Source organism: Pseudopodoces humilis, chromosome 10 (assembly GCF_049639895.1).
Source record: "Pseudopodoces humilis isolate 2021_Gansu_Grassland_sample_001 chromosome 10, ASM4963989v1, whole genome shotgun sequence".
NCBI lineage: Eukaryota > Metazoa > Chordata > Aves > Passeriformes > Paridae > Pseudopodoces > Pseudopodoces humilis.
In genome coordinates, this window is record NC_142209.1 from 29081372 (window position 1) to 29107206 (window position 25835).

General features: G+C 47.4%; 1 protein-coding gene across 12 annotated transcripts in view; it reads left to right on the forward strand.

Moving 5' to 3' along the window:
• Window positions 1–3052: 3052 nt before the first annotated feature.
• The window catches only part of NFIA (nuclear factor I A), a 248965-nt gene continuing 226182 nt past the window's right edge, over window positions 3053–25835 (forward strand). For 4 of the 12 annotated variants that reach the window (XM_014250706.2, XM_014250707.2, XM_014250712.2 and 1 more), the window contains exons 1-2: window positions 3054–3416; window positions 8931–9462. In XM_014250706.2, the coding sequence (XP_014106181.1) occupies window positions 3390–3416; window positions 8931–9462 (559 nt within the window). In that variant the 5' untranslated portion in view covers window positions 3054–3389. Of the gene's footprint in view, window positions 3417–8930; window positions 9463–25835 lie in introns of all 12 variants that reach the window. The other 8 variants (XM_014250711.2, XM_014250713.2, XM_005521213.3 and 5 more) reach the window with 3 other exon arrangements.

Sequence of the window (25835 nt, forward strand, 5' to 3'; positions counted from 1 at the left end):
GGTCCTCCCCCACCGGGGGCTTGCCCGGCCGGGGGGGCCCCGCACCTTTACAGCACCGGAGCGGGGGGGAGCAAAGCCTGGGGGGGTTTGTAAAGCACGGGGGGTGCAAAGGTGGACGTGCAAAGGAGGATGGGGGTGTTTGCCAGTGCCAGGTAACTTTGCCGGTGCAGTAAAAGGAGCTTTGCTGGTGCAAGGGACGGGGGTTCCCCGCGCCGGGGGGTGCGCATGGGAGGGGTACCCGTGCGGAGGGGCTTCCCCCTTCAGGAGAGGGTTTTACCCGTGCGGAGGGGCTGGTCATCCATGCAGGATGGGGGGGTTACCCGTGCGAGGGGGGCTGGTTATCCATGCAGGATGGGGGGGTTACCCGTGCGAGGGGGGCTGGTTATCCATGCAGGATGGGGGGGTTACCCGTGCGAGGGGGGCTGGTTATCCATGCAGGATGGGGGGAGGTTACCCGTGCGAGGGGGGCTCGCACCGCCCCCTCGCTTAAGACCCCCGCGGCTGGGAAGGGGCTCGGCGGGGGCGGGACACTGCGGGCCCGCAGCGGGGCTGCCCGGCCGGCCGGGGCCCTGGGGGGGGATGCGGGGGATGTCCGTGAGCCCCGCCGCCCCCCGGTGCGGGTCTCCTGTGCGAATCGCGGCGATTGCGGAAATACGCGAGGCCGGGGGGGTGGGGGGGAGGAGGAGGAGGAGGAGGAGGAGGAGGAGGAGGGAGGTGGGCGGGAGGCTGCCGAATCGCTTGTAACTTCTGCAAAGTCCCGGGCACTGGGAGCCCACCCGGCAAAGCGGGGAGAGGCGGCGGCAGTGCCCGGGCACACCCCCCTCAACCTCGGCTCGCCCCGCGCCGCAGCCACCAGAACCCCCAAACCAGCCCAAAAGCCACGGGAAGAAAAAATCCCAACACATCCCACCTAAGAGCCGGCGGCAGTTGGCTGCGGCGGGTTTTCCCTTCCGGTTCCCAACGGCTGGGAGTCGATTTTAGCCATAAAAAAATATAAAAAAAATGCGGAAAAAAAAACCCCAACCGAAGTGCCGCCAGCCGCCAGAGCCCGCAAAGTTTCTCTTGCACTGTTATCCGTGTTATCCCTCTTATCCCTGCCCGTGGGACACGGCGCCGCTTAAACTCGTTTTTTGTATTTTTAACCCGATTCCCACGCTTTCGCAGAGGGAATTCGCTATTGTCTGCGCGGGGTCTGGGCGCGGAGGGAGCGCGGGCGCGCAGGGCTGCGCCGCAGCTGCCTTTTTTAATTTTTTTTTCTTAATTTTTTTTCTTTTTTTTTTTTTTTTTTTTTTTGTCAGGGATTTGAGAAAACCGCTGAGCTTGACAGATTCCCCCCCTTTCCCCCCTCCCCGCCCGTACGTGCGCGCCGGCTCCGTGCGCGCCGTCTGGAGCGCCCGCGGCCGCGCACAAAGAAACGCGCCCGGGCGCGGGATGTGACGGACCGCGGCGGGGACCAATGGGCGGGGCTTGGTATTGTGACGTCACCGACAGCCGCCCAATCAGCGGCGGGGGTGGGTGTTGCGACGTTTGAACTCCCCCGGGGGGAGGGGCGCGCCTTTTTTTTTTTTTCTTTTTTTCTCCTTTTTTTTTTATCCTCTTTTTATTTTTTCTCTTTTTTTTCCTCCTCCTTTTTTTTTTTTTCTTTTTTTTTTCTTTTTTTTTTTTTTTTTTTTCCTTTTCCGCCGAAGTTGGCGGCGCCCCGCGGGGACGGGGCCGCTGGCGGGGCCGGAGCCTCGGAAACCTCCGGATTTAGCACCCAAAATAAAAGAAAAAAGAAAAAAAAGGGAGGGGAGAAGAAGAAAGGGGGAAAAAAAGCCTTTTTATTTAAAAAAACCTCACGTTTAAAAAATTATTTATTTCTTTAAAGTGTGCTTTGCAAAACGCTGAGTTGAGAAAAATGAGGATAACTTGCGCGCCCACTCGTTTAGCGCTCAAATATTCTGGGGTGGGGGAAGGTGCTTTCGCTCTACCCGTATTTATTTTTGGGAGGGGGGTGCCCGGGGCTGCGGAGGGGCTGCACTTGACCGTGGGCCCTGCCTAGAGGGCGCAACCAGCCGTCCCGCGGCCAAAAGTCTCCCGAAGGGCGCCAAAAGTTACTTAAAAGATAATGCTGGAAACCGCAAAAGGCTGGGAACGGTGCGGCACGGACGAGTGGGGGACACGACCCCCTCCCCCTCCACCTCCGAAACAAGCTGTGGAAGGGGATTTTTCCTCCCTTTTCCCCTATAATTGGGAATTTTCCCCTGTCTGTGTCGTCGTTCCCCCCCTTTCCTCCCCTCCAAAAAGCCTGTGACTACGCGCAGGGACGCGGGGGTCACCTAAACTGCCTCCAGCATTAGTGGAAAACGCTATTCCCAAGCGGAAAGCGGGGGGGACACACCACCCGGGACACCCTCCGAGTCCCCAGGAGCGGGCTGGAGAGCATCCAAACCCCAAACCCAAACGTTGCCGGTGCCAAGACAATGCGCTCCAGAAGTGGCAGGAGGCGCGGGGGTATTTTTAATTTTAAGCGCTTCACTTTTAGATTTCATAAGTAAGAAAGAGGGGGGAGTGCGATGTGCCGAGGAATTTATGTGTTGCTATTTTTTAGAAGAATTTTTTTTTTTTTTTTAATGTGGAATAAGCACCCTTGATTCTAAAGCGCTTGATTTAAAATGACAAGTGCCAAAGGGGATGGGGAAAGTTGTGGAAGGCAACGCCGCTTCCTCCGGCCTCCCCCCCGCCCCATCCCTCCATGGTCAAGGGCCGAGCGGAGCCGCAGCCCCCGGGCAGAGCAAAATAAATAAATAAACAAACAAATAAATAAATAAATAACATTTGTGATAGAAAAAATACGCGCACACACACACACACACACACACACACCCCCGTAAAAAGAGGAAAACTTTGAGCCGAGCCCCGCTCGCCTCTCGGCTCCGCGGCTGGCCGCGCTGCGGGGCGGCGGGGCGGAGGGAGGCGGCGGCGCCGCAGCCCCCTCCCCGCCCCTCCCCGCCCCCGCGGGCGGGCGGCGCGGGGCGCGGGGCGGGCGGTGCGCGGCGCAGAGCGGAGGGGCGCGGAGCGGAGCGGAGGGGCGCGGAGCGGGGGCGGCGGAGGGGCGCGCAGCGAGCGCTATGCCTTTAACGGCGCGCGGGGCAGGCATGCCGAGCGCGTAGTGCGGGAAAGTCGAGGCGGGGTTAAAGTTCAGCTCATGGAGCGGCTCCGCGCTGGCTGCAGTTTGGCAGAGTTGGAAATGTGAAAGCAAGAAGCAGGCTCGGGGCTCCCCCTCCTCTCCTCTCTCTCTCTCTTTTTTCCCCTCCTCTCTCTCCCTCTCCCTCTGTCTCTCTCCCCCTCTCTCTCTCCCTCTCTCCCCGCACACGCACACCTCCAAACCGCAGCCCCCCGCAGCAGTCATGTATTCTCCGCTCTGTCTCACCCAGGTAAGCGGCCGCCGGGGCGCGGTGGGGCCGGCGCTGCGGGGGTGCGCGGCCGTGCGCGCCGGGGAAGGGGCACCACCGCCGCTCGCCGAAACTAACTTTGTTGCCTTTCGCTCGCATCCCCCCCCCTCCACCCCCTTCCCGCACGGCCATTTGTGTCGGCACATGGCTAATGGCGCCTACTTATTAATGCTTTAATTAACGGGGGGGGCCGCGCGGGCGCGGTGCTGCGGGACGACCCGCACAGCCCCGCCGTGCTTGGTCATCCGCGATCGATGCCGCCGCCCGCGCCGGGGCGCCCCCCACCGCCCCCCACCGCGGCCCCGGGGCAGAGCTGGAGCCGCTGCGCCGCTCCCCGCCCCGGGCACGGCGCGGCCCGCACCCCCCGGCACCGCGCTCGGGGCTCCGCGGGAGCGGCCCCGCCGGCTCCGCACCCCCCCAGCGCTCCGGGCACGGAGAGAGGGACCGTCCCCCGCACCTGGGCTCGCTCCCGCGGTGCGGCGCGGTGCGGCCGCCCCCGCGCAGAGCTCCCTCCGCACCCGCGGAGGCCGCCCCAGCCGGGGCACCGAGCGTGTGTCCCCCCACACGGACACCCGCAAACTTGTCCCGTGTGTGCCGCGTGTGCCCCCCCGGCACCCTCCCGCCCGCGGATCGGGCCCCCTCGGCACTCGGCGCAACTTTTGCGCCCCCCGCTCGCGGCGGGACGGGGCTGCGCGGGGAGCGGAGGGGGGGGTGTCGCTCCGCGGTGCCCCCCGGTTGCGCGGCCGCGGAGTCCCCGACCCCCCTTTTCCCCTCGCGCTGCTGCAGGACGCTGAATTACACCCCTTCAATTAGCAGGATATAATGGTTTAACGAGGAAATGCTTTGTGGCGGACTCAAACCCCAGATTATTTCCTCCTGCAGGAGATTTTGACTACATTATTCTTATTAATTTAATTGGAATATTTTTTTTTTCTCCCGGTGAGAAAGCCTCTCCGGGCTCTTTCCGTCGAGAAAAAGGCAAGGAATTGCAGGGAGAGGGGCGGCAGCTTCACAGGCAGCCCGAAGAGCTGCAAAAGTTTTGTCCCTTTCTCCCGCTGCGGTCCCCTCTCCTTCCTCAGCCTCCCCCAAATTTTGGGGTGCTGGCGAGAAAACACCAGGCCGGCGGGGGCACGAAACTCCAAACCGTACACTTGCTCAAAAGGCAGGAGGAAAATGTGAACAGCGGGAGTTTGCAGAGGATGGGATGCAGCAACTCCGGGCTGTGCCTGAGCAAAGTTTGTGCCTTTAATTCAACTCTGAGAAATACCTGGTTTTTGTCAGCGCAGCGGCTGCACAAGAGGGACCCCCGGACGCTCCGTGCAGGGCCCGCAGCGCCGACGCTCTTGGCATCTCCACGTGGGGCTTCTGGGGCTCAGTAGGCCCAGTCGCACATTAAGGAGAGAAAATAAATCCTTGGGCTGGTTGCTCCCTGGCCCAGTCGTGTCGTGTCCCCGTCCGTCGCCCCCCCCCTCCCCCCACCGCTTTTTTTTTTTTCTTTAATTTATCAAAAGAAAAGCAGAAAGCCAGGCATGTGCTTTGACTCCGTTAGGAAAATGTCGCATTCTTGCTGCACGTTTGGGAAAGTAATAGGAGGATTAGAGGCCTCCTGACAAACTCTTCCCTCCGAAGGATCAATTAGGTGATTCTGTCATTTTTCTCTAGAAAAAGGGGGCGAGCCCTGAGCTATTGCAAGTAATTTCCTATGTTATCGTTTCAAGAGCTTTTATTGATACAAGTTTTGGGAAAGATTTTTTTTTTTTCTTTTTTTTTTTTTTTTGGTCAAGTTTTGGTTCAGATTTAAAGGGAAGCTCTTGAAAGCGGGTTAGAAAAGGAAAACAAACAGAAATCCTGGTTCTGAGCATATTTATCCAAGCCCTGGAACCAAAATGGCACAAGCATTTTGTGTCATCTGTCAGGAAAAATCCAAACATCGTTCCATTTACATATCTGCTGAGGAGCTAGGAAATAGTTGGGGAACATATGCACGTCTCCTCACATTTACAAGCAAATGGATTGTAAAAATATTAGCAAGGGTCGCTGTAGCTGGATTAATTTCAAAAAGATCTGCAGAAATACATTGTTTCAAAGCCTCCTTTGCAGGATTACATTATCGAAGGCCCCTTTGGGTTGGGGTTGGGGTTCTTTTGTCATAGGGTTTTTGTTTTTTTTTTTTTTTTAACACCTTTTTGAAGAGCAAAGGAGAATTTTGGGATGAACAGTACAGAACTGTGCGGCCCAAATTTTAGGTGCTGCTTAGAAACAGGCAGCTCTCAGAAGAGCTGTATCCTCAAACTTTGGAGAGGAGTGCAATAAAGAAAACCCCAACTTTTTATTACTGCTTTGCCAGCTTTCTGGTGTCTTTTATTTTTGGGTAACCCATCCAACACTGAGAGGAGAAAGCAAACGGTTTTATCAAATACTTTCAAAGTTTCCCTTCAAGCTAGCTTGTGGACAGGGAAAGATCACTGCCTTTTCTACCAGTTCCTTAAAATCCTACTATTGTGCAGTGAGGTTGCAGATAAGTTGCACATCTGTTAGCACACTTGCACTGTCATATTTCCGAAACTTTTTGGGTTTTTTGGGGGGGCTGTAGCGCCACTGAAATAAAAAATTGCATTGTGCAGAAGCTGCTCCCCCCCTCCGTCCCCGCGTCCAGCCCAATTCTGTTTGATCAGTCCTGGCTGCTTTTATTTCCACTTGGACTTTGCTAATACCTCAGCGCTGAGATTGAAGCGGTGCGATTTTCCGGAGCAGCGTGTTTACCAAGACACTTTGAAAGTTGGTCTGTTTATGAGTCGTTAACCTTTTCTCCTCATACACCATTTTGAAAAGACACATTAGGGTGTAATAGGGACGTGCACACCTCGCGCCCGAGCAGCGGTGCTTCTCCTTTACTTCAGCCACAGACCCAGACTTTGCACCAAAAAGCATCTTGGCTTCCCCCCCCCCCCCCCCTTTAAAGTGGTTTAGTGCTTTTTGGTTTTTTTAAGTGGGTTTTTTTGGGGGGTGTTGTTTTTACCTCCCCTTTTTCAGGTCCACATCGTAGAAATCAGCTTTAGCGCAGGTTAAAGCAACTCTCTCTTGGATGTTATCCAGCACCAAGCCAAAAAAGTCCCGAGCACATGAGATCAGGCAGGACAAAGCGCTGCTTAAAGCAGAAAAGTTAAAATATTTCAGGATGTACCAAGACGTGTTTGGAAAGTGGGAAGGCTGGAAGCGCTGCCCTGGCTCGCTGTGGGGCTGTCGAGCCTCTCTGCTCTGTGTACCTTCGCAGATAAACTTCCACTTGACAAAAGGCCTTTTTTCCTTGACTCTCCCTGAGTGGGGAAAGGGAAGGACAAGAGAGATCAGGAGGGAGGGTTTATTATTTTTAATGGCTTGTAGAGACCTGTAGTTTTTGTATTTTTCTTCTTTTTCCCCCCTTGCCTCCCCCCCCGTGAGAGCTGTTTCTGGTGGGTGAGAGCAGCTCCATGTGCTGGGATTGTGCCTCCTCTCACTTTTTGAATCTGCCGATTGCAAACTCACAGCAATTTTTAAAATTTTTTTTTTTTAAACTTTATTGAAATTTGAAACTATCATCATTTCTCGTAGAGTAGGGGAAAAAAAGGAGGAATGTGCCAATCACTGGAGTGATTTATTTTATTTTACCTGCTTTTATTTTAATAATCATTCATAGTACTTTGATTGCTGCCGCTCTGCTCTAATGAAATATATTGTGCTGTTAAGAAAGTTTTTAACAATCTCTGTTTAAAATAAAAATAAATGCAATGGTGCTACCTATAGATTTAAGTATCTGCAATTCTGGGGTCACTCAAAATAAGTGCAGTGAAAGCTTTTGGGGAGTCAGCAGAAGGTCTTGAATTACAGCAGGATTTTGCTGATAGATATTTCTACTATTGATTTCTCAATTTTTTCATAATTTCTGAAAAGAACAATGCAAATTAAAATAAAGTGTTGAAAGGAAGTAAGATGTCTCTTTTAATAACCGTATTTGCATGACCCACAATGATTTGGGTAGAAAATGTACTCCATGGGATAATTAAAAAAAAAAAAAAAAAGTTAGTTTGTTAATCTGAAAAATCCCCAACGTTTCCTCGCACAGGGGAAGGCAGCGGGTGGCTTTTCCCATGCTGGGGAAAACGTTTCACAAATTACTTTATTTTTCCCTCCTGGAGGGCCCAATCCTGAGAAAAAAAGGAACTGGAAGCAGGGACGTCCCCAGCGCACAGCGCTGGATCAGGCCCCACAGCCTGGATATATTTTTATATGCAGCCTGGAGTTGGTTCATTCATTTATTCAGGGAAAAAAACAAAAAGCATGGCCCCAGTATATTATAACGTATTTTGATCTCTTTGGCTGATTAATGTAATATTTAGTGAGGGAAAAAAAGATATATGTATATATATATATATATAATTATTAGAAAAAAATCAACGGGTCTTTCTCGCCTGTTTTTAGCATAATTTTAATTGCGATTATTTTTGTGGCAGGGGCGAGGGGTGATCTTTAACTCCTCGTTACACAAAACCAGCAGTGTCTCCGGATGGCCGAACTAACTTTCCGAGTAGGGCATTTCTTTTTAAATAACTGCAAATCTGACGCAATTAATAATTTTTCGCGTATTTGCACAACTTGTGCTACAGTTTTTTGTTTACCGCGTTTTTCAATTTTTCCTGGCTTTTTTGTTTTGTTTTTTTTTTTATTTTATGGGAAGTCTCAGAGTTTGACTTTCCCTAATATGCCCAGATAGCAATTTTAATTTTTTTTTTTCTTTTTGACTAAATATAAGCAAAAATATTAAAAAGATAAATTGCAAGGCTTGCTTTTTCTAGGATTTTAGTGTTGGTTATGATTGCGCTTGTGGGATAAATCTACCGCGGTACTTCTCGCTCCCTTCACTGTTTAGGAGCCAGAGTGAAAACCACCCTTCATTGTAATTGTATATACAGCTATAGTGGCATTTTACTATTCTGCCGGCTGCTATTTCCAAATATATCTTAGGGAAAGTTTTACTATACTTTAGACTTCCCCATACAAACATTGATTGGCATCCAAATGTTTAGGATTTGCCAAATTGGCGGGCAAACGCTGGCTACACCGCAAGCAGCGGGGTCAGGGAGAGAGCAAAGGGAGATACGCACTCCGCAAGTGGACTTGCAGAAGAGTTCTTGGCTTTTAACTCATTCTGCTCCTTTTTTTTTTTATTTTTTATTTTTTTAAAAGGTTTGGGGACTGGGGAAAGGGTGCCAGCGTTGCACCATCTCAATCTGGGCGCTTGGTTGAAGTTGGACCCTGTTTTTGAGGGGCGGGAGCGGAGTTTTCGGGTCGGCGCAAAAGGGAAGCGGGGATGTGGCGGTGGCGGGTTCGGGGCGCATCAGCGAGGGGTCCCACAGCCCCTAAAATTTATCAGCACCCTCGTAATTCTCACCATCCTGCAAAACCCCCGTTTTTGAAGGCTCTTTGTTGATGGTGACCCTTCTCTGTAACTTTTTTCAGGATGAATTTCATCCCTTCATCGAAGCACTTCTGCCTCACGTCCGAGCGTTTGCGTACACGTGGTTCAACCTGCAAGCCCGAAAAAGAAAATACTTCAAAAAACATGAAAAACGCATGTCAAAAGAGGAAGAGAGAGCCGTGAAGGACGAACTGCTAAGTGAAAAACCCGAGGTAAAGCAAAAATGGGCATCCAGACTTCTGGCAAAGCTCCGGAAAGATATCAGGCCTGAATTTCGGGAGGATTTTGTTCTCACAGTCACAGGAAAAAAGCCTCCGTGTTGCGTTCTTTCCAATCCAGACCAGAAGGGCAAGATGAGAAGAATTGACTGCCTTCGCCAGGCAGATAAGGTCTGGAGGTTGGACCTTGTTATGGTGATTTTATTTAAAGGTATTCCGCTCGAAAGTACTGATGGCGAGCGCCTTGTAAAGTCCCCACAGTGCTCTAACCCCGGGCTGTGCGTACAGCCCCACCATATAGGAGTTTCTGTTAAGGAACTCGATTTATATTTGGCATACTTTGTGCACGCAGCAGGTAAGTGCCTTTCTCTACCACCTTCTTCAACTTTTCGGTTATCTCCGTGCCGGGTGCCGTGCCCCAGCGGCGGCTGCATGAGCCGGGGAGGGAGCTGGGGATGCCTGTTATCGCTCTCCCGGGGTGGCGAGGAGGGTGCCAAAAACTTCCCCCCCCAAATTGTTGTTTTTTTTTTTTTTTTGTTATTTTTTTCCATGGGGTTTTTAAGGTGCAGCCACATAAAAGTGGTTCTTGTTTTCTGCAGTTAACAGCATTTTGGGCATCCTTCACAGATGTTATCCTGAATGTTATACTAGGAGGGCTCACAGCTGGATGCGGCTTCCTTTATTTTAATTTTGGGGGAAAGCAGATAGATTTTAATTTAATTTATTTTTTTTTTTAAATAAAGTTTGCATATGTTATGCACAAAGTTGTCTAGGTGGGCTAGAGATGCCTGAGAACTGCGGGTCAGGAGTACCAGGTATCCTCACCCCACAGGGATGAGATGGGGAACATAAATCCTGCAGTATTGGAGGGAAAGGAAAAGACAGTCCCTTGATAGCAAACCTAGTCATCAGGTCTTGAGTGGGCATAAAACAAACCTCTGGGTAATCCTAGGGGGAAAAGGAGACATTTAAACCCCCAAAATATCACAGTTTATACACCTAAAAGCTAAGCAGGTCTTGAAAAAAATTCCTGATTTGACAATATTGTGCTTATGAGGAGGGGATGAGGTGTTTTAATGTGTGATGAAAATCTTGGGATCCCAGACTCCAACAGAAAATACGCTCTGCCTGCGGTGTGACTCAGTGTGCTCAGAGGATGTGTAGTATGTTGACTGGCATAAAATAATGTGCTATTGTAGTTCTCCTGAGTGATTGTAGTGCAGAGAAATGTGCATGTGTGAAGTGTGAGGCCCCGAGTTTTCACGTATGGGATGTGTGGGTCCCCCAGCCTAGCCTGACTTGTGAGCTGAGGGGCTGGACAGGCTGGAAAACAGAGGAGCAAGGGGGAAAGGATCATATTAGTAGAAACCACTTCTGTATAAATATTTATTGGTAAGAAATCCAAGCACATTACAGCCCAGGGAGCCTGCATTTCCCATGCCAGCTTCTTTCAGAGGGTCTTGCAGAAAGTTTTGGCTTCCCCAAAGTTTTTCTGCGCTGAGTCCCTGCCATGGTTGTTGTGTTAGGCAATGTCGCCGCTGGGATTTTACAGATACGATCCCTGTTCGGAAATAACTTTCGAGTATCCTCATGGTATTTCCTACAGATAAGCTGCAGCATTTACTTCTCACTTCGGTGTGAGGTGGTAAATCATAGTGCTCGTTTATGGTGAAAGGGAAGTAGGCAAATATTGAGGAAAATTTTTTATTTACTCTGCGCTTTATTATGGCCACCGTGAAGGAAGGATTATGGATAAATGGCTAACTGAAGGGAGTTTGAGGCTGGGGCATTTCAGGTCACCTCCTGTTCCATCGCCAACCCTGAGGGGACCATGGACTCACACCTCAGTCACCTTTTGTCTGCCTCAGTTTCCTCCTCCGCATGTTGGAGGGGGGTGATAAATTTAAAATGCTTTGATATCCAAATATAAGCTATAAATGTCTATTTACTGATCTACAGCATGCAGATACTTATTATTTAGATTTATCTATAGCATGGTGCTGGTAAATACTGATCCATGTTGTATTTCCCAGGCCCTCCGTGGAGCGCACAAATCATTGATAGAAACCAACGGTCTTGGTTTAGCTTTCATGTAGGGTCACAGAAATGTAGTATGGGGAGAAAAAGACCAAACCCATGGGTGGGAGGATTTTGGGGAGCTTCAAGGGGTTTCTCCCTGTTGCAACAGTCGAGCAGTAGACATTATAAAAGTTCAATATTGCGATTAGGGATATACCATCTTATCAGCACGCCAGTAGTCTTGATAGCGAACTGTTATTTATTCCTGCCTCCATCTTCAACAGGCAGTGATCGCACCGATTGTCCTTCAGACTCGGGTGTTTGCCACGGAAACTCAGTACAAGGCCTCCACACGGTTTTTTGGGGTTAGATTTGGGGATTTGTGTGAGCAGCCACGCGCCCGTACAGAGCGCACCGCGCCGTGTTTTCGGCCGTTGTTTGCTGATTGCACGCATTGCATTGTGCTCTCAATGCAGGAGCGTGTGCTGGCGTATTCCTGCTAAACCTCAGCGGGGAGGGGGACAAGATGATTTTTGGGAGGCGGCACAGCGTGGTCGCTGTCTATATGGCTTCACAGAGGTGTACCGAAAGCCTTGCGTAGAGCTACCTCTTTTTCTTCCCCCTTTTTTCCCGTTTTTTTCCCCCCTCTGATGTATCCCAGCAGTCTTTGTTACACCTGAACATTGGCCAAGTTGACAGCCATTGGTTCCCGCAGACCCGCAGTAATGGCAGCTTGTGCCGGGTGCGCAACAGGAAAATTACAAAAGAAAAAAATATTAAGGGTCCTTTGTCTCCAACTCCATCAGACCTCGCTCCCCAAATGTATGGACCGCGTATTTATAAGGAGGAAGTCGCCAGCGCAAATATTAGGTAGGCTGGTCAACTTACATATAGCGGATTTGACAAGCATCTGCTGTAGTACAGAAGATTTGTAAACACTAAACAATGTTTTTACCTCCTTAAAAGTTTTGAGAAGTTGCCAGTATTGGCAGGAGGCACAGACTCCGAAACGTGCTTGAAGATACGTGCCAAAACCATTGTGACCTTTTCACCCATAGTGCTCGCTTCTCTTTTTCTTGTGGGTTTTTTTTTTCCCCCCCACTTTTCGTCTTCTTTTCTTGGGGGGAGTATTCTGTTCCAAGATGCCCTTATTCGAGATGACTTCGGCAGCAAGATGTCCCTTTCCTTCTAAACATGTAGGATAATTATTGCTTTGAATCCATGCTTTTCCTTCAGTAGGCACTATCATCTGTAAGGGAACACATGTGCACAGATTTAAATAGTGCTTCTTACAAAGCTACTGAAATCAATTATTCTCTTTAAGAACTGGCTAGAAAGAGAAAACAAAAATATGCAAATAGGCAAAACTACATGTAATTTTCATTAAAAGGATAAAAAAAAAGAAATTTAAAAAAAAAAAAAAAAGGAAGGGAAGATCGGTGCTTTGTGAATTAGAGGTTGACCAAAAAAATGTATTGAAATCTAGAGTATTGCTCTCAGTTTGCAGTTTCTAATCTGCTTAACTAAAAGCAGGCGGCATTTTTGTACCCTGAACTTGGGTTTGCTTTTTAGTTTTCACTTATTCTGCTCTTGTATCAAATGACAAGTTGGAAACCATTGTGGCAAACCGTTTTCTTTGTGGGAGTCGAACAGTAAAGCTAATTTATGACCGGTCCTTTACCAGATGATCTGTATCAGAATCTACAATATACTAGGCACGTGGCAAGGTCACAATTTAAGTTGTTAAGGTCACAACCTTAGCCACCAGGCATTTGACCTTTTAGATAAAGTTAACCTTTGTTCATTAGTAGGCACTCAACCGAGAACTTTCTGGAGTTTTTTACTGCTTTGGAGTTCCTCCTGCTAATGTGGTCAGATTGGAGAATAGATTTGCAATAGAAGTAGTTAAATTTTCTAAGAGGTCACAGTTTTTAGAGACTTCTCCAGTGGCCGAAGCGGGATGGTGGGCCAGGAGGCGATGCTGCAATGCCTGGTTTATTTTTTTGGCCGGCCATCGTTATGCGCTTTGGGCGAGAATTAAAGTCGCGAGATATTTGTGGCAGAGAAAATCTTTTAATCTTTCAGAAGGACATTTAAAAATCCCAAATTTAAGAAAAAATCTGGGGCTAGATGTTATTTGCGCAAACCCGTTCTTCTTTTCACGTTTAGACTCGAAGGCAGCCAGAACTCAGCCTTATTTCTGTGCCTGAAAATTTACTTAACTTCTAGATGTGCTCTGTGGCTAATTGCTGGGCAGTGGTATATAGCACATGACCTTGAACTTTAAGCACGACCCATTTTATGTTCCCGTTGACAGACTTAAAATATTCTACTTGGACCACCATAAAGAGGCATCGATGGGAATAACCCAAAGATGGGTTAATGCAGAAGCCCCCGTAGCCGTGGAGGTTTTGGGGGGTCCGAGAGGTACCCGAGGCTTCGCGCTGTAATCTTTTAGTGCAATTAGTATTGATTGTTGCTGCATTAATCCTGTTAATAGCCACAGCCGGGCCGGGTGTCGCAGGGGTGGCAGAGGTGTCCTGACAATACCGTACGTCACCGAAAGAGCTGTCGCAGCGCCTTCAACTCCTGATCGCTGCTCTGCAGAAGTGGAGCGTTCGACGGTGGAAACTATTGCTGGCTCATACAGAAACACACACCATATTGTTTACTTAATTATGCCGGAGTGAAGGCTCATTTTTAATTATTTAGCTGACTTTCTCGCTCTGCTCTGATACCGCATTTATTATTTAATTTGAAATCAAAAGGGCTTGCGCTCCCGTTAGTTTTTGATGCATTTTACTTTTGTTTTGGCTACGTTATTGTCATTCCATCGTACGGTAATCCAGATAGCCGTGATATGCAGATTGGCCAGATGGTCATGTTAACAGATTGAGAACCTACTTCCCACTGCTAAAGAGCAGGTGTAAGATCAGTGGGCTTTTTTTTTTTTTTCTTCTCCTTTCCTCCCAAGTTTCAACCAAAATGCTCTTTAGACAGATCATAATGGTAGTTAAAAAGGGGCACATTTCAAATGGTGTTTGTTCTGTGGATATAATGCGTAATGTATGTGTCATTTTTACGCCTATCTGAAGACTTTTAAAGCATCCATGACATTCCCTCCACCTATAATGCTTTGAAAAACGTACTTCCAGCTCATGGCTGTTCCAGTGTATATCCAAAACCATCTTGAAAGTTTTTTTTACTGCAGACAGATTGCATTTAGTCTTACCAAAAAAACACTTGAGGCATCTTTCCAGCAGGTATCTCACATGTGTTCCCTGCACAGGGCTCCCAGTGCATGCCCAGAAGAACCTGAGCAGATCAGTGTTCAGCTGAGATTTTAATGTTTGTGGGCTGATAGAGTTGTTTTTCTGCTCCATTATTTTTTGCCAAAGTGAGACATCTGTAGCTTTAAAGAAAAAAAGTGACACTAAGACATCTCACAGTATTTCTGCCCTCAAGGAATAAAAGGAGAAGGCAGATTTTGTGTTGTTTTAGCCTTACAAAAAGTACCCATAAAAAGTCAGTGGTGGGAGCCTGGGTCTCTATCTCAGTTGGGAGAGGTGAGGAGAGGACAGCCACAGCTCCTCAACACCCCAAATTTCATGCACCTACCTATCATGGGCATGCATGAAACATGGCGACCTACACACCCCGCGTGGCACAGAGAGATATCCCCATCTTTGGATGATCTCCTCTTTGGGGAGTGGGACTGGCTGCTCGCTGCAGCCATGAGCAGGGTGGGAGCTGACAGAAGCAGGATTTAGGTGGGACAACTGCTCTCCCGCTGCGGGTGTAACTGAGCCGGTGAGTATCCGTGATAATTCAGATACTAACTGGTGTGGCACTCGGGTCGGCCTGCTCTATCACGAACCCCTGGCAGGAGTTCAGTCATGTGGTTTAGCTTTTCCCTTTCTCCAACAACAACAACAGCAACAACAAATAAACATGGGATAAAGGCGTATTTCATATGCCCAGGATGTTTTCCAGGTGGAGGGTTTGGACAGTATAAGGGTGTGTTATTTCCATGCCTCCTTGCTCCGAGGTGCAGAAGCAGGAGAAGCCTGTGAGCGGTAAGAAAGTTGCCCAATGCTTCTGGCTTTTCTACAAGCAACTGCACTTTTATATTTCCCTTCTTTTCCACCCAATGATGAATAGCATTAATTTAGATCTATTTAAGGCGAGTGTGGGAGAAACCACAATCTTTGTTGTGGTCACTGCTGTACACAGCAGGGCTGAATGTTTCTCTTGGTTGAGGCCTCAAAGCTGAATCTGGAGAACCCAAAACATCATGTCAGCTTTTCAAACCCTTCAAAGAGACAGTGGAATCCTAATTGTTCATAAAACCCACTATTTATTATTACAATTATGTATTTTCTCCCCATTCGGATGTAAAGGAAAGGGCATTCCTTGCTGTCTGTGCCTTGAGCTTCTTCACAGCTCCTCCTCCTCCCCCTGATGCTTCTGGTTCAGGCACTGGTGAGGTTTTTACAACCAGCAAACAAACTCCAACCCGCTGCCCCAAAAACCCTCAACCTCTCCCCAAAAGCCTGCACTTTCCTACACATGTGGGACCCTCCAGGCCTCAGTGACTGTCCCCAGCAAAATGAATTTGGGGCATCCTCACTGGGAGCCATGGATCTGGCTGTGCCCCTGCTCCTTTCCTCACAGACAAGGGCTGGAGCTGATGATTAAATTACAGGCTGTAAATTCAGGGGAAATTATTTTAGCCTCCTAACAGCAGCCAACCCGGACATTTCCTTACGCCAGTGAGGGCTTGTGGTAGATAAGCCTTGTCGGGGGGCTAAAACTCATTTTAATCACTTTGGTTTTCCCGTTCATGTGGTGCAACCACATCTTTGGTTGTTGTTTATTGTTGCCTGCATTACGGGAGACACCAAAAACTGTGACTGACATCAGCACCTGGGTCACGGTGCCTTGGATGTGTGGGGCAGTTTTATCGCAGCAAGTTCTTTTGGGGCCTGCAGCATTTTCTCCCCAGTTGAAAAGGCAGTGCCTGAACATCATCACGGTGTAATTAATTTTAAAGGGAAACCAGAGTATTTATATATATTAAGTGTTTTTAGCTACCTTTGCCCCATGTCCCTACGCCAGGGGTGGATGTAAGGCGCCTGAGCTCAGCCCTGTGTGTGGCACCGTTGTGGCTCGGGATGTAGGAGCAGGATGTGGCGCGTAGAGCGGGTGGACTTGGGCTGGATTCGTAGCCGCTGCCTGTAAAACACACGAGGGCCTCCATTTTGTGTGCCAGGCTCTCACGTGCGAGTCAAAATGGAGAGCGGCGCGGTTGAGTTCGGCCTAGAGGGAAGCGTGTGGGCTCACGTCACCCACGATCCCAGTGCCACCACGGTGCACCCAGACCCACGGCGAGACCCAGGTGGGGTATCCTGAGCTTGTACATCCATCGGCTCCTCCTAAAGGGTGTTGATCTCTTCTCCATTAATATCCACCTTCCCAGTCCAAATGCTGTCCCAATGTCATGGCCGGGGCCAGTGTGAAGGCCCCGGGGAGTTGTTCCTCCTTCCCGTGGGTTTCGGCACACATTATTGCCATTAGATCAGTGAGATAAAATCGAGGTGGGTTTAATGACAAGCTCTTCTGAAAGTTTCCTGGACTTTATTGTTCATAACTTGGACCTGAGTTGGGTTATTTACACATGAGGATTAAAAAGCTGCAAACAACTGTGTGAGTTTTAGGGGCTGAAAGTAATTAGCATATGTGGGTAGGAGGATACACGGCATGTCTGCGTTCCTTTAAAATATAAATCACAGTTATTTAATTATGCTTGGAGAGGGCAGATTTAAGGATATACTGCAAAATGCATTACCTATTATACCAACACGATAATCTTATTAACCTTGCTTTCTACTTTTTAATTTTATTGTGCACCCTGTACAACTCTTATGATATCAAAAATAATTACTTGGAGAATACATGATGTCAGAGGTCCAATATGACATTTATCTTCACAGTGAGGAGACGGCTCTCTTGTGCATTGCATTGCAGCTTGGGAGGCACTCAGCAGGTCCATACCGGGGGGGAAGGAGGCAGGGATGGGTGTCATCAGCTTCTCTTTAATGCACAGAAATGTGTTTGCAGATTCGTGTTATAACTGAGGGGTGGCTTAACCAAACTTGAGGCAATTCAGCGCCCTCAGGCCTTTCCAGATGTTTTACTTGCTCGTGCCTTATAACTCTCATAGGTGAGCCAGTATTTCAGGGCAGTTCCATGCATTCAGCCCCAATCCCAGTTGGATCGCCTATTAAACCCCAAATTCTCCATCCCATGCCTCTTTTTTTTTTTTTTTTTTTTAAAAATCCATCTCTCCTAATGTTTGAGATGTGTTGATATTTCCCCCTTTATTTTGGGAGGGAATGGGTGAGGGTGAGGGGAAACAAATGCCATAATAATATCCCTTTTCAGAAGAATATAGTTTAATTTTGTGTGTGCGTGCAGCAGCTGCCATTGGCAAGCTGTCGTCTTTGTTGCCATGGGCTTTTTTTTTTGGCATGCGTGCCAGAACATGATTGGATGTTTCAGCATGTTCATGTTTTGGGGTGAGATATATCTGTAGTGAAGCACAAAATTATCATGGGGTTGGTAGGTGTCCAAAGCAGGGTAATTTGGCCAGGTGAACAGCCTGTGCTGGACAGGGTCATGTGAGTGCAGTACCTGGTGGTTGTTTTGGTCAATGAGAGAAAAATTCCTGGTGCTCTGGATTTTTTGATGATGTAGAAATGTGGTTTGAAGGCGTCACAAAAGGGTGTAGCGCTGAGGTCTCCTCCAGCAGGACACCCTCATGGTACAGTGGGAAGCCCCTGGTGTTCCCTGGGGGGGACTGCTGGTGGGTTTCTCCTGCCCATCTCACCCACCTGGTGCATGGGGAGGTTGTGTCCATCCCCAGCTCTTGCTGTGACTTTGGGAAGCTGGATGGTGGCACAGAGAGGTGCCCAGAGGGATGGAGCACACCTTGCACAGGTGTAAAACCAGCATGGCATTCACCCATGAGAGCTGCAGGTAACAGCACATTCTCCAGACCTGCCACCATGTCACCAAGCCCTGGCCACAGAGAGGTAGCCAGTGTTGTTTCTGCTCCTTGGTTTAATCCATTCGCTATATCCATGATATGCCCATAGCATCAGTATCCAAACAAAGTCTGAACCTTTTCTGCACTGTCCTCTGTGCTGTACATCTCTCATCTTATCCCAGCCATTGTCACCCCACTTGGACTCAGTGTTCTTTTAGATTTTTTCCAACCCAAACGATTCCATTATTCTAAGTAGCACACAATGGGAAAGCAGGAGTGTTCTCCAGCCCAGGAAATCCACCATGCGTGATCATTGTTAGGTGCAAAATGCATTTACAAACTCATGAGAAGTATTTCATGAGGAGGCATCTCCTTACAGCTAAACTCTGGAAAGCCCCTGGCAAGGAGAAAATTTTCAGGGCAAATCCAGGCTCTGTGCAGTCTGCTGACGGCTTCAGGAGAAGCAAGGGGTGAAGAACTAAATGAAAAGTGCTGGGACAGCCTCTTTCATGCTGTGTTTTTCTGCATCTACCACTTTAATCTTGTGTGTGAGGGACAGATAATGAGCTGCCTGAGCTTTGTAATAAACCACGTCTGGTTAAATCACCATTTTTGTGTTTAAAATACCTTGTAAAGCTCTGAACGAACAGGGATGCACTCCTGTAAGGGTATCAAAAGACAATTTAGATAGTTGTTACATTTTTTGTCAAGATAAACACTCACTTTGGAGATTTTAAAGCAAAAATACATTGTCAATCAGATTTCATCCTGAGGGTATTCACTTGAAATTTGTCTGATCTTTTTACCTACTAAGGTTTTAATTTGATATAGAAGAAAGCAGCCAAATCACCGAGTGATGCTGGAAACATAGGGTAAAATTTAAATTTAATTCAGGGTTTTTTTCTTCTTTTGAGGCCAAGTAGTTTCAAGTAAATCAGAAGAATGAATTCTTTGTATTGGGATGCTTTTCTCAAGCCCAGCTATTGTTGGGATGCTTTTAGGGACGATGGCCACTGCAATGCTTTTATTGTGTGGTGATGAGGACTTTTCCTGACACCACAAGGACTTCATTAAAAATAGCCAACAAACCTATTTACGTTTAGTTTTTGTCTCAAAAATGGAAAAGTAGTTGTTGCTTATCTAAAAAGTAAATCCTGCATAATTTTGTGTGAAAGTTTCACAAGCAGTTTGCCTGGCTGGGGCAGCACCAGCCTCGGTAGTAGCCGAGCCCTTGCAGCAGGTGGAGGTTGGGTATTTCTGGAAAAGTTGGGAAAAACACGCAGCAATCAGTTCAGAGTGGGACTTCTGTGGTCAAGAGCTTTTATTTTCTTTTTCTTAGAGAAGGACGTCAACAGTTCTGATTTAGATTCTTCTTAGGCAGATGCACTTACAAACACTCGGCCACGGAGTTTGGTGTTGTTCGGGGTTGCGCACTTGTGTCTCAGAAGTGCATCTTCAAGGTGCCTGTTCTGTCTAACCTAGATATATGAGCGTGATTTCTAGGCAAAATAATGTCTTCAGCTCCCACTTTAAAAATGGACATTGTTTCTTTTTCAGTCAAAAGCTGGAGGGCAAAATCATGGTGAGAACTGAGCAGACCAGTTGTTTTTCACGTACGTGGTCTTTAGTAATAAACTCTCCCCTAGAAGAGTGAGGTGTGTCTCACAGTGTGCAGCCCCAGGGTGTGAAGCTGTCTGTCATGGGATGAGGATGGTATGAGCAGTGTCCCTGTCCCATCCCAGAGCTGGTTACCTGCTGTGATCCTGTACGGTGCTGACGGAGGGACTATTTGTGTGCTTCCATCTCCCTGCAGCCTGCTGAAGTTTGCTGTGGACATGGCCCTGGACAAAAGCAAACATAGAGAGTTTTCATTCCTGAACGTCCTGTTGGTAGGGTAGGTTTCCATGAGGTGGATGGCAAAGGAATTGTTGCTTTTCTCTGCATTCCTGGCTGGACCTCTTCCCAGTTTTGCCCTTTGCAAGCGGCTTTGTTTGCCCAGGCTTGGGGCTGAGTTACCTTGGCTGCACGGTGCCTTCATCATGAGTTTGTGCTGTTCATCCCAGTTTGGGGCTCCAGCAGTTTGAGGGGTGGCGGATGGGAAGGCAGGAGCACCCATGATACAAAGTCAGGATACACGGGGCATTTGGAAAAAGTGAAGAGTCAGAGTTTGAAAAGAAAATGGGACACTTCTGTCCACACGGTTCCAGAATACAGGGCAGCGATGCCTTGGAGCTGATAAATGGACTTTGAAAGCCTCAAAAAACTTTCTCTGGTTGCAGAAGCAGTATTTAATATTAATAATACTTCCTCATTAAAAAGGTTGAGGGATTTCTCAGACAGTCTTGCTCATGTACGTGTTTTTTTTTTGAACAAGTGTCGTCTACCTTAGCAACTTCTCCAGGGAACTTTGCAGCCCTGTGCTGGGGCTGCTGGCGCGGCTCGCGGATGGGTCAGTGGCCGTGGAGGCTTTTAACATTTTAATTGCCTTCCTCCACTGATTGTGATGATGACCTGTTTGTTTGGATTATATCTCTTTTTCATATTTTTTAAAAAAAGGGGGGGGGGAAGAAAAGAAAACAAAGGAAGTACAGTGCTGTGCACAGAACAGTTATTAAAAACAGTTGGGAAGCATATAAAAGGTACTGTTTGTGTGAGAAACGGGACAGCTGTGATGGTCTATTGGGAAAGTGTGTACAGATGGTGGTAGGGAGGGGAATGATGACTACATGGCTGATAAATGAAATACAAAAAGCATTAAATTGGTGATCTTTTTAAAGAGTACACTTTTGGTGAGCGTTTTTGGTGCATCATTAGGGCTCTTTGTCTGCCTCTTATTTCACCAGGAAGTGCGACTCTCGCCACACATTTGTGCCTCTGATTTTGTTTACAAATAAGGAACCTGTTTAATAAATCACATACCATGGAATTATTAAAGAAGATAATTAAGCACACAGGTTTTTCCTACATTGGGAATGGGCATGGGATCGTCCTAAAGACCTGACAATACCACAAATGGTGTTGGGCTCAAATTAGTACGGTAACATGTGGGATTTCCTGGAACCTAAACAGATTTCTTTGTTTTGCAAGAAGTAGGACCAACGGCATGAGCTGGGTTCAGGGACGGAGATTTCGGCATTTTGAAACCATGGAAGGCAAGCACTTCACATTTTGCCTTTATTTTTTATTATCTTACAATCCCAAAGGTGGTGGCACCCAGTGATGAGTGCCCAGCCGCGGTATCTGGGAGTTGCTGAGGCTCCCAGGGGATGCAGGGACTCTCTTTTGGCAATAAAGGGAAGAGGGACTGAGGAAGAGTTGGAGATAAGATTTTTCCCTGTAGTTCATAGAAGAGGGATCATCATCTTCCCATCCTTAGAGCTTTATCCCATCCCTTCTGTAGCTCATTTATCAGGGGCTGATGGATATTAAGGAAATACCTGTGTATTTCTGCACACTGCTGTAGAGATGGTCACTCAAATGCTGCAAACCTCGGCATGGAGAGTTTTTAAACTAATGGGCAAAATAATCCCCCTCCTCCCAGCATTTCATCCCGTTCCCAGCTGAAATAATTCCCGGTTTCCCTTCGCCTTCCCTCTCACCCACCCGTTGCTTCGTGTTCCTGCTCATTGTTTCTGGGTGCCATCAACAGATGAAAGCATTTTCCTTAATAATAAATAGTCTTTGGTAACGCCGTGCTTTTCCATGACCCAGACGGGTGTCCGGCCACCCCGTGAGCCCCGGCCATGCCATTGTCCCTCCCTCAGGGGACATGGACCAGCGGCAACCTCAGATCCCTGTCTCGGGTAGCTTGAAGTGCCGCACAAAGGGAGTTCACTAAACCTCCGTAACCAGAACCAACTCGCAGGGAATTTTTCCAGTGTTTTTTTGTTGATTGCAGGTTTATTGGTGGTCTGAATTTTCTTGATTTACAAACCTTCCGAAACTTCAAGATGCCACTTTGGGGATTATTTCTTCTCCTGACGCAGTATCACAAACTCTTCTTGTTACCGGATTTGATGAACGACATGTTTCACTGTGCTGCTTCTTGGGCCAAGCCAATATTCTTCTGCATTTTCTTGAAACATAGAAAAAAGGAAAGATTTTTAAAAGGTTTAATGTGAAGAAAATGCATGACAACTTGATAGATTACTTGGGACTTCAGTGTAGTAATTGTATAAAGTAGGTTGCAATTTTTTTTTTACAGATGCAATATATTAAAAGGAACAATAGACAAAGAGACGTAAAGCGCGAGGATGGAGAGACCATCTTGGCCAACCTCTGCAAATTTGTTCCAAATTTCAGTTATTAAATATCATGAAAACATGTTTATTGCAGTAATACTTTACATTTTCTTGGCTGCTCAGATCTTGAGTCATTTAAGGGGTTTTTGTACACCTTGACGTAAATACACTTCATCTCTTACCAAGAACACGCTCTGCTACATTTTCTGGACGCAGTGGAGGGATGATTTAGAAATATCCAGGCATGTATGAAATGCTTGGATTTAGAGATGATTGCTTCCAATTAATGTGTTATTTTTTATCAGTGTGAATGCGTGGTCTCCTAGAGCTTCACTAAGTAGACGATCCAAGAGGTCTCCTAAGAGCTGTGCTGGTGGGTACCCAGAGGCAACAGAAACAAGCAGCTGTTCAAGATGCTGCTGTGGTGCCTCTTGGTGATACTGGTCCAAGTTTATTAGTCTTGGCCTTGCAACCTCATCAGCTGCAGATGCAAACAAGAAACGTGGAGGTCTCTCGCCTTCTTTGCCGCAGTGCAGAGCGTGTATTGTGCAAGGTGTCTGCTTTATCCCCAATAGAAAACCAGATTTCAGATGGTTTAACCCACCATCCCTGAGAGCAGAATTAGGCTCTGAGCTGTTGGGACTGGATCTCCTTCCTCCAGAGCCTCATCAGAGCAGCCGAGCACAGAGTCCACCCAGGTTATTCAGCTGCTATTTCAGTTTCTACTTAGGGATGTGCTTTCAGCAGCAAGGGGAGGGCAGTGACAAAGTATCTGGGGTCCTTGGATACTGCCCCAAGCTTTGAAAGAAAAGGTTAATTCTTCCTGAAGCCATGATTTGTGTCTTTGATTAGTTACTAATTTTGCACTCACTAAAATAATTCTCTAATAGTCACCCTTGACAGGAGAGCCCAGCTACATTGTGTGGCTGTGATTTACAACTTGTCTTTCCAAACTTCTCTATTTTTTATTTTTCTTTTGCTGTAGGGGTCTTGGTCTTGCTCAGCACAGAGGACCCTCAGCTCCATTTGAGATCAGGCAGCGCCCAGACCCAGAACCAGAACCCTGTCCCTGACGGGGACCAGGCAGAGTGATGCTACTCCCATCAGCAGACTACAGGAAGGCAACTATTAAGAGTAGAAAGCTATTAAGCAGTCAGGTTTTTATTATGCTTTAGTGTTTTGTTTAAGTCTGCTCTTAATTGGTTGATTAATGTAAGCAAAGTCCTTTTCTCCCCCACCATCTCTACAGATGGCAAATGGTAGGTCCCAACTGTCATTGTGTGCAAAAAAGGTTATGGTTCAAAGTCAGAGATCCAGAGATACCACAATAATCAATCATAGGAACTTGTCTCGCTGTGCCCAGCCAGGCAAAAGTTAGGCTTGGTAGGAACATTCCCTCCAAACTCATCTGGAGGAATTGCTTTACACTTTTATTTCGGGGGAGACAAGTTGCAGCAAAGTTCTCGCGGCTGGATTTGGGGCATTTCAATGAATCCCGGCAGAGTCGCGGTGCCGGCGCGCGTGGCCGGGGCTTTGCTTCTCTTCGGCATCCTTCTCCTTGGCAGGGGCTCTATGGAAGCAGGAGGTGCAGCCCGTGAACCTCACTGCTAAAAAATGAATCCAGCAGAAATAAGAGCAGGATGTCTGCTTTAGAGAATTGCCTTCAAATACAAATCTTTGAAACGTTTTTCTTTTTTTAATCTAAGAGGATGATTTATTAAGGCTAACTTCCTTCGCAGGATGAAGCATAGAATTATGTTTCTGGTATCGATCTCTGAAGAGGATTTGCATTTTATTCATACTATAAAAGTGCTTTTAATGGAGACATCGCGGTAATTGAATTTATACTGTGTGTAACTATCGAAGTATCTTTTTAATTATTTTATGTTATGTAATACAATAACTAAATCTAAAGCCTGTGAAAGGGGATGGCTGTACTCTGTCCTTAAGAGTAACATATATAGCTTTTAATATTCTAACGGTGGAATGCAGTTAAGGACATTCTTTATTTGAGGGGAAAAAAGAAGAGGGGGGGGAGAGAGAGAGAGGAGAAAGATTTCATTACATTCAGCACAGTATGAGACTAAGTCAAAGTAGTTTTGCTAATTAAATTCAATTGCTATCCATTAGACCAATGGAATGAGATGAATCTACCATATAGCTGACACAGCACAGGTATGCAATTTGGCTAAATGGCCATTCCGGAGCTGCAGCACGCCTTCCTCCACTCGCTCGTGTTTCCAGGCTCACCATTTCTGCATGGAGCAGAGCCGAGCGGCCCCAACGCCTCTCGGGGAGCACAGCCACGTGTTGGGATACACAGGCTCACGGCCCGAGCGCTCGCTGCCGAGCGCTTCAGCATGTGCAGGAGTGAGCTCATAAAGTCCGAAGGCGATGGGGAGATGGGTGGAGGGCTTTTTTCTGGATTCCTTCATGGATGTTTTCCTTTTCTCTCCCTCTTTGTGTTGCATAGAGCCCTCCAGCTGCTGCTGAGAGAGCAAGTCTGAGTTACCAAAATGAAAGGCAGTGAGCAGGGTATGTGTGCCGGCGTTTTGGCAAGTTGTACTACTTGGGGAGATCTTGTATGTCAGACAGAGAAGTCTCCTACCCCACTGAAATGACAAGAATACCTCTCAAGCATTGGCGGAGGCAAAATTTTGACAGCCAGCAAGGCTGCGATGCTGCTGAGCGCACAGATTTACACTTCCTGCCAAGATTAAAACGGGCTAAACCCAAAAAGGGTATTAAGGATTGTCACTTTAGGAAGAAATAACGCCTTAGTGTAATGTGTGGAGGCGATCGGCCTTCCAGTAGTTTTATTTCCTGAGGTCTCGCAAGCTCGCGTGTAATGGCTAGTGTCATTGGGTCAGGACTGGCAGGACAGAAAAATAAAAAATAAACTTGTAAGACAACTGGGATGAAAAATTTTCCACCTCCCCGGCTTGGATGCTGGCGCTCAAGTTCCAGCTTTGCCTTTCACTGGAGGAAATCTCAGCAAAGTCTGGGGAGTTTGGTGTGAACGAAGCCTCTGAACTTTGCTTTCTGCTTCTGATTAACTGCTGTGGTGTATTTTCCTTCAAGCTATATTTAGTGAAAGGAAAAAAAATTGCCCATTTGGGCTGAAAAAAGGCACGGCAGAAAGCTAGTCATTTAAGCCTCTCTTTGCTGTACGGTATCCTTAAACTTCCTTCCGACGGTATCCTTAAACTTCCTTCCGAGCGCAACCGGTGATGCTTTTTATGATCAATCTTTCGAGTCAGGGTATTTGCTCAATAGAATCCAGACAAATAAATGTGAAGAAAAGCATCCTGCTTTAAAAGAAGGAAACAATTAAACCTCCTACTTTGTTATTTACAGTAACTACCTTTTTTTACCAATTGTCGGAGTTCGAATGGAAGTAGCAGTGTGAAGAGGGAAATG